This window comes from Macaca thibetana, chromosome 1 (assembly GCF_024542745.1).
Source record: "Macaca thibetana thibetana isolate TM-01 chromosome 1, ASM2454274v1, whole genome shotgun sequence".
Classification (NCBI taxonomy): domain Eukaryota; kingdom Metazoa; phylum Chordata; class Mammalia; order Primates; family Cercopithecidae; genus Macaca; species Macaca thibetana.
Window position 1 is genome coordinate 35,510,523 of NC_065578.1, and position 8,686 is coordinate 35,519,208.

An 8,686-nucleotide genomic window follows, 5' to 3' on the forward strand; every position below is an offset into this window, starting at 1 on the left:
CACTCTGAATTTCAAGATTTCAAAGGCTTATCTTAGATGTTACCTTTCCTTTAAAAAGCAAAATCCAAGGAAGGGACATCCCTTGATATTATAAAGATATCATCCAAAAATCATAGCAAATAGCATTTTTTTTTTTTTGAGATGGAGTCTCGCTGTGTTGCCCAGGCTGGAGTGCAGTGGTGCGATCTCGACTCACTGCAACCTCTGCCTCTCAGGTTTAGGCGATTTTCTTGCCTCAGCCTCCAGAGCAGCTGAGCTTACAGGCGCCCGCCACCAGGCATGGCTAACTTTTGTATTTTTGGTAGAGACGGGGTTTCACCATGTTGGCCAGGCTGGTCTCAAACTCCTGAATTCAAGTGATCCACCTGCCTCGGCCTCCCAAAGTGATGGGATTACAGGCGTGCGCCACCATGCCCAGCTGCAAATAGCATTCTTAATGGTAAGACTAGCCATTCAATTAAGGAATTAGACTAGGATACAATGCTATCATGGTTAACAATTCAACATTGTTCTAGAGGTCCAAGCCAATGCAGTAAAGTACTTTGGTGCAAATAAGATTCTAAAACTGTCACGGGTCTACTCCTTGCCTCTCCCCTTCCTGCTGCCACCTTTATCTCCATGCTTTGACTAATGAATTTTCAGAATTATCAGCTCCCACTTGTCTCTCAAGAACCCAGAATATCCTTCGTTCAGGCATCCTCTTGTTTAATTTACCCCCTGTACTGCAAAGATGGGAGCAAAAGCAGAAGCTGGCCCCAAAAGAGGCTGCACGACAGCAGGCCCTTCCCAGTACACATATTGAGTTCTGGGAGCACTGCAGAAAGTGCAGTGGGAACCCTGACTCTGACCACATGGCTCCATCACAGCAACTTAGGTGTAGAGTGGAATAACACAGAAAGATGGGCCTTGGTTCCTGAGGGGTTCTCTAGAGCAGACACTATGCTAGACGCAACTGGCATTCAGAAAACTGACTATTAATGGAAAGGCAGAAGTGACGCCTGTGGGCCTGGTGTGGTGGTCATGCCTATGATCCCAGCACTTTGGGAGGCTGACGTGGGTGAACTGCTTGAGCTCAGGAGTTTGAGATCAGCCTGGGCAATATGGGGAAATCCTGTCTCTACCAAAACCATAAAAATTAGCTTGACATGGTCGTGCACGTCTTTGGTCCCAGCTACTCGGGAGCCTGAGGTAGGAGAATTGCTGAGCCCCAGAAGTCGAGCTGTAGTGAGCCATGCTCACGCCTGCCACTGCATTCCAGCCTGAGTGACAGAGCGAGACCCAGACTCAAAAACAAAAAAAAAGAATCAAAACCTGTGCTTAAAGAGGACCCCAGTAACCACCTTGCCAGTCCAGGCCATTTGTTCCTGCCAACCTGGGGATTTCAGTAGTGATAATGAAGAAACAGATGAGGAAAGATAAGCAGGCCTTTTGTGGCTGAGCTGGTCCCTAGCCCAGGGCTTCAGCAGGGCAAGGGGGGCTGAAACTCATCTTCTCAAAAGGGGCTTTGGAGGACCCTGGAGTCCAGTTCTCAGTGGGGTTTTAGTATCCAAGATGAACTCACCAGACTTTAATCCCTGGCACAGGAAGAAGAAAAGAATGAAGGCAGGAGGGTGGAAGAGGAGGAGGCGGCTGTAATATAGGCCAATAGCAAAGGAAAGAAAGTGGGCAGGCCCTCTGCAGGTCCACTAGTCTACGTCAGTGGGCAATGAAGAGAAACTGCACCCAACGAGAGAAGGAAATGGTGGCGCTTTTCACTCACATCTAATGAGGACTACTGCCAGTTCCAGCCTGAACCAAAGTAGGAACATTATTCCCTTGGGAATGCAAAATGGTGTCTGTCTGGCACATGAGGGTTCAGTAAATGTTAGTCTTACTATTATTTTTTTTATATTTTTGAGACTGAGTCTCGCTCTGTTGCCCAGGCTGGAGTGCGGTGGCGAGATCTTGGCTTACTGCAAGCTCCACCTCCTGGATTCATGCCATTCTCCTCCTTTAGCCTCCTGGGTAGCTGGGACTACAGGCGCCCGCCACCATGCCTGGCTAATTTTTTGTATTTTTTTTGTTTTGTTTTTAAATTTTATTTATATATTTGTTTATTTATTTGAGATGGAGTCTTGCTCTGTCTCCCAGGCTGGAGTGCAGTGGTATGATCTTGGCTCACTGCAAGCTCCGCCTCCTGGGTTCAGGCCATTCTCCTGCTTCAGCCTCCCGAGTAGCTGGGACTACAGGCACCTGCCACAGTGCCTGGCTAATTTTTTGTATTTTTAGTAGAGACGGGGTTTCACTATATTAGCCAGGATGGTATTGATCTCCTGACCTCATGATCCGCTTGCCTCGGCCTCCCAAAGTGCTGGGATTACAGGCGTGAGCCATCACGCCCAGCCAACTTTTTGTATTTTTAGTAGAGACTGGGTTTCACCGTTAGCCAGGATGGTCTTTATCTCCTGACCTCGTGATCCACCTGCCTCGGCCTCCCAAAGTGCTGGGATTAAAGGCGTGAGCCACCACGCCCAGTCTAGTCTTACTATTATCATACATCGTGAGCTTTAGTTTCCAAGGTGTGTTTACATCCCCTGGCTGCCTCTCACAGTGCTGCCATGAGGTGGGTAACATTACCTCTGCTCTGCTCTCCCTTATTCCCCCATTTCCAGATGAGGAAGCAGGTGCTCCGAGAGAGGGTTGGTGACTTACGCAAGCTCACACAGAGGTACAAGGTCCAACTGGGCATTGACTTCAGCATCAGAGCTCGGGATACAGGGTCGTTTTCATTGCCCTAGGTCATATCTCTCCCTTTCCCAAGCCCATGTGCATGTGCTGTAGACAAGAGCCCTAGATCAGGTCCCAGCTAGCAGGCTTCCCTACACCCCCTACTCCCCAAGGGTCCCCGACCAACTTCGAGCCTCCAGGGATCTGGTGTCCTCCGGGTTTGCATCAATCTTCTTCATCAACTGTTCTCGCTTCATTTTTAGCATCTCCTTCTGTTGAAGAGACAAAGAAAATTTGTGGAGTCTCCCACCCTCTAAGAACTAGCCCTCTTCCCCTCAAGGACCCTGGCTACAGTTATAGCAACTAGGGCCATAAGGCTCAGGGCCTGACTTCACTCTGCTCACTGTGGCCTTGACCAACCACATGGCTGTCCACATCCAGGTGAGCCCAAAGCCAAAGCCACTGACAGGGGAAATGACTTGTTGCATGAATGTCCCCAAAGCTTGCTCATTCATTCATTCATTCACTGAGCACCTGTTTGTCAGGTGCTAGGGGTATGGTGGGGGAACAAAAGTGTCCCTGCCCTGAAGATGCTCTGTCTAGGGATATTGACAAGTGGACACAGAATGACAATGGGCTAAGTGCTGTGACTGGAGAAGCATGAGATGGGGGGTGCTAACCAGGGTAGGAGGGAGTCCCAGAGGAGAAGACTGCGGGAGGCTGAGGCTTGGCAGAGGCTGCTCACCTTGTTGGCCATTTCCAAAGACAAGAGTCTTTTCACGACATCATCAACCCTGTGGAAAAACCACAGCAATGAGACAGACATAGCGGGGAGAAGGGGAGAGGAAAGCAATTGCTGGTTCATTTTAGTTTGAAAAGCAAAGATGATTGAAAAATTCCTTCTGTAGCAAATGAATCTCCCTGGAGGTGGGGAGCCATTTCCTAGAAATTAAAAGTCAGTGTGGATCTGGCTTGCTGGGCTGAAAACTATAGAAATTGGGGCTGTCAGCTCGACTGTTTCGGTCTCATCATAGGGAGGCCAAGGAGAGGATTTCCATTTTAGCTACAACATGGTTCGATCTGTTTTGAAACATTTCAAGTTAAATTGCACAGTGGGAGGGACTGAAGAGCTCCCACCACACTGGACAGGAGCTGAGCAGAGGGCCTCTGGCTTTGGTGTCAGTCAGCCCTGGATTCAAACTCTAGCTCTGCCCCTTAGAACTGTATGACACCGGGCAGCTTGAAAATTTATAAAATGGAGACATACAGCTTTTGTGAGGAACAAGAGAAGAGATTTCTACAAAGACCTGTGAAGTATGTTAGCTCTTTGGAATCTAGTGGTACAGGGTGTTCAGAGTACAAAAAAACCCCCAAGTAGCCGAGCTTCATGAGTGCCATCTGCCTTGCTGACCACCCACCCTCACCACACCTGGGCCCCTGCCTCCTTCTAGATCAAGCTTCAGCTACAGCAAGCCAAGTCTCAAAGCCACTGTCTTTCCCACTCCCCGACAATCCTCCCAGGCCCCCTGCCTCCTCTACTAGGTTTCTTCCTGCTTACTTCTCAATTCCAGGGACATTCTGGTAGTCTTTGAGCAGTGTAGAAGGAGGTGGGTCATCATTCTGCCCAGGCTGGGCTGTCAAATAAATATGGGGATAGAAAACACCCAGAGTCAACTCTCGCTGCCCACCCTCCCAGACCTGGCTCTTCTCACCCACTCTCCAACTCCAGAAGGGACATCCAGGGTCTCAAGCAAAGCACTGCATATCTCTGGGCTCAGCTTCTCCTCTGCAAACTCTGTGGGCACCTGCTTTGATATTTCATGCTGGGAGTAGGTGGCTTTTCCCAAGACCCTACACTGTGCCTGCACCTTTCACACACCTATCTGGCTCTACAGTTCTCAGATCCCCCACTAGGATGGGTCCTCCTGCAGACAGGACAGAGTTTGACTCCTTTGGAATCCACCATAGTCTGACCCATGGCTCAGCCTAGACTAGGCACTCAGCAAACACTTGCTGGCTGACTGCATGAATGAATTAAGGGGGTTGAGGAAAGGCAGCTAGCTGTACGATGCCTGAAATGTAAGCACCAGGTAGAGATCACAGGAGAACCTCAGTCTGGGTGTGTGCACCCCTGCTATCCCTTGGAGATGAGAAAGAGGCATAGGGTGGATGGACTTATCCTCTCCAGTCAGACCCTGCTATGCAAATAACATTAACGGGCCTCTTCTGTCTGTAACAGCTCAAGTTGGTTCTGATAGGGAGGCAGAAAAAAAAATTATATCACAAACATATTAATAGCAATAAATTCTACTTATTTTATTTTTTGTAGAGACTGGGTCGTGCTATGTTGCTCAGGCTGGTCTTGAACTTCTGGCCTCAAGTGATCCTCCAGCCTTGGCCTCCCAAAATGTTGGGGCCATGTCCAGCCAATAATTTCTTTTTCTTTTTTTGTTTTTTGAGATGGAGTCTCGCTCTGTCACCCAGGGTGGAGTGCAGTGGCATGGTCGGCTCACTGCAACCTCCACCTCCCAGGTTCAAGCGATTCTCCTGCCTCAGCCTCTTGAGTAGCTGGGATTAAAGGCGCGCGCTACCACACCCGGCTTTTTTTTTTTTTTTGTATTTTTAGTAGAGAGGAGGTTTCACCATGTTGGCCAGGCTGGTCTCGAACTCCTGAACTCAAGTGATCCACCCACCTCGGCCTCCCAAAGTGTTGAGATTACAGGCGTAAGCCACTGCATCCGGCCCCGGATAATAAATTCTAATATATACTACTAATATGTTTAATTGAGCACAGTGTTAAGGATGCTTTTCATGTATTATCGCTGAATCCTAACAATCCTTGCAAATCGATACTTTCACACTCATTTTAGAAATAAGAATCAGAAAGAGGAAGTACCTCTCCCCATATCATTTACCTAATAAGAAGGATCTTAACTACTACACATACTGAGTTGCAATGGGAAACTACATCCTGCATCTCAGAAGCGCAGACACAAAGTGCCATACTCTAGGTAGGCCTGGGTGGTGCCAGCCATGCACTCCCTCTGGCAAGCTCATTTTCACTCATTCACCTGCTCCCGCCCTTAACACCTCTCTCTCTATACAGGCAGTAGGCCTAGGGCTTTGTATAAGATAGACGTGGAGTCTTTTGCTCAGGACCTCTGGCTCACCCCATCTAGTGGCTCTAACTCGCCACATCGGTCCCCTTACCCACCCCAGCCTTCCAGGAGGTCTCTCTTCCGCCCCAAGTCCCACCTCAGGAACTCCTACCTGGGTGCTGGATGACATATCCGCGCGCGGCCTGGAGGAGGAGACCTACGCAGAAAAGAGAAGGCTGAGGCCCATCTCCTTAAATAGTCCACCCTCAATTCTTTTCTGGGCCTCTCACATTGTCCGTCCGCCACGGTTTATGGGCTTCGGGGCCTAACCGCTGCCCCATTTCTTCCCTACCCCTTCCTTGTCTCTCACACCTTGTTTCACCTCTTGCGCAACCACCGCCCTTTCCCCCTTATCCTGATCGCTGTACATCTCCCCTACTCCTGTCCTTACTTATTCCCTATCGCCGCCGAACCCTGTTTCCCTACGCCCGCCGTCCCATTTCTCAGCTCCTCACTTCGAGGCTGCAGGCCCCGCTGGTTGAAAGGAAACCTGGCGCTTCCACCGCCCGGCAGCCCGAGGACTGGCGCCTGGGTCCGAATCAAACTCAGCGCCCTCCACGCGACCCTGAGCATGATGACCTCTAACCCCCGCGGGACCCGCGCTGCCGCCGTCGTTCCCTTTGCGGCGCGGGCCGGGTTACATGGGCGCCGCCATGCTGGCCCAGGCTCGATCAATGGAGGCAGTTGCAATACCGGAGCAGACGAAGACCGAGAGAATGGATTGGCCGGCGGGACTCTGATGACGCGACACACGGGGTGGAGCTCAGAGACCGGGTTCCCGCTGCGCGTGATCGGGCCGTGATGGTTGTGTGCCCACGTTTAGCAGTGTGCTGGGGTGCTGTATAAATTCTAAAATGCCACTTTTTGGAGGGCATGCATCCCGTCCTTAATCTCTCAGTACATTCCTGGCCCTCGGGCCGGGGTTATTGTGGGAGATCCATGGCGCCTGCGGTAGCCTTCTACCCCCAACCCAATCCCTTCTCCACCCCACCCCTCAGTCCCTTAGTCAAGGATGGGACCCTGTAAGAACTAATACTGGATTTCAGCCGTGTCTCTGGCAGCCTGGTAGCCTGGAGACTAAAGTCGTTGAGTTTGGAATCGTACAGCCCTGGTCTGGAATCCTAACTCAGCCATTTACTCAACGTGTGATCTTGTGGGCAAGTCACTTAACCTTTGTGGGCCCTGTAGGGGTAGTAATAACAATATCTCTCTTTTAGGTTGTTGAGAGGATTAACTGAGGCAGTTGTATGCAGAGCACATGGTATATAGTGAGCATTTAGTAAATCTTAACGGTGATGTTATTTGTGAAACAGTGGTGTAAGGGTGAATACAAATTAGAAGAAAAAGAGAATTTAATTTTCCCTGGAGCAAAAAGGGAAAAGACTCCTTCTTCTCACTTTTCTGAAAGCATTTACTTTAGAAAACTTGTAATTGTGAATACTTTTTCTACTGCTTAAAAGGTAAATAGGCCGGGCGCGGTGGCTCAAGCCTGTAATCCCAGCACTTTGGGAGGCCGAGACGGGCGGATCACAAGGTCAGGAGATCGAGACCATCCTGGCGAACACAGTGAAACCCCATCTCTACTAAAAAATACAAAAAACTAGCCGGGCGAGGTGGCGGGTGCCTGTAGTCCCAGCTACTTGGGAGGCTGAGGCAGGAGAATGGCGTAAACCCGGGAGGCGGAGCTTGCAATGAGCTGAGATCCGGCCACTGCACTCCAGCCTGGGCGACAGAGCAAGACTCCGTCTCAACAACAACAACAAAAATAAATAAAAAGGTAAATAAACCTCTTGCCAGTTTTACAACCCCGGAATGTTTTTCTCAAGGACCTGGGAGCCAACTCTTTGAAATGTAATAATTAAGGAGGATAGTGCTCTCTCTCTCAGTTCCTGTGGGAGGGTAGGAGCCTAACTTCAGTTGGTGCCTAGCTCTTAGTTGCAACCTACCCCTTGTCATAAAGATAGGGGAAATAGATGTTTCCTTTGGATAAAGGCAATTAGCAGACACAGGTGGCTTCCCACTTACCAGGTAAATTTTTTTTTTTTTTTTTTTTTTTGAGACGGAGTCTCGCCCTGTCGCCAAAGCTGGAGTGCAGTGGCCGGATCTCGGCTCACTACAAGCTCCGCCTCCCGGGTTCCCGCCATTCTCCTGCCTCAGCCTCCCGAGTAGCTGGGACTACAGGCGCCCGCCACCTCGCCCGGCTAGTTTTTTGTATATTTAGTAGAGAGGGGGTTTCACTGTGTTAGCCAGGATGGTCTTGATCTCCTGACCTCGTGATCCGCCCATCTCGGCCTCCCAAAGTGCTGGGATTACAGGCTTGAGCCACCGCGCCCGGCCACCAGGTAAATTTAGAGTGGGTGCCGCCAAGTCCTCTTGCTTGAGGACCAGTTATTGTTTATCTTGAGAAAATGGATACAATAAATTGTATTCACTTGGCTACATGAAAGTGTAAGATTTTTCTCTCTTTGCAGTCTCTTTAGTGGATCACCAGTGTATCACATTCTGGTTTAATGCTTATTCAATAATACTGTTTTCTTGCTTTTCTACCCTTGTGAAGAGGTTTTCTGGATTGGCAGGGGATTTTGTCTTAAATTATATTTCCCCAACAGGGGTTAGTTTTTTCCAAAGTCTCTTCACCGTGTCCCACCGCACTCTGTCACTCCCCCCATGTAACCCATGCCACTGTGCACTAAGGATCAGTTTTCAAGTCCCCACCACTAGAATGGAGCCCTCTGAGGGTGAACTGAGCTGAGTCATTTGCATAGGGCCTAGATGCTGAGAGCTAGCAGAAGGAAGGAAGGGAAAGGAAGGAAGGAAGGGAA

The 8,686-nt window shown here is 49.7% G+C and overlaps 1 protein-coding gene across 2 annotated transcripts in view; it reads right to left on the minus strand.

The window, feature by feature from the left end:
- Positions 1-8,686, minus strand: part of MRPS15 (mitochondrial ribosomal protein S15) — a 602,556-nt gene that overhangs the window by 3,008 nt on the left and 590,862 nt on the right. Inside the window, exons 2-6 of one of the 2 annotated variants that reach the window (XM_050800399.1) lie at positions 6,320-6,527; positions 5,977-6,021; positions 4,265-4,340; positions 3,452-3,500; positions 2,894-2,978 (exon numbers count right to left, since the gene is read on the minus strand). In XM_050800399.1, the coding sequence (XP_050656356.1) occupies positions 2,894-2,978; positions 3,452-3,500; positions 4,265-4,340; positions 5,977-6,021; positions 6,320-6,437 (373 nt within the window). In that variant the 5' untranslated portion in view covers positions 6,438-6,527. Of the gene's footprint in view, positions 1-2,893; positions 2,979-3,451; positions 3,501-4,264; positions 4,341-5,976; positions 6,022-6,319; positions 6,538-8,686 lie in introns of both variants that reach the window. The other variant, XM_050800409.1, reaches the window with a different exon arrangement.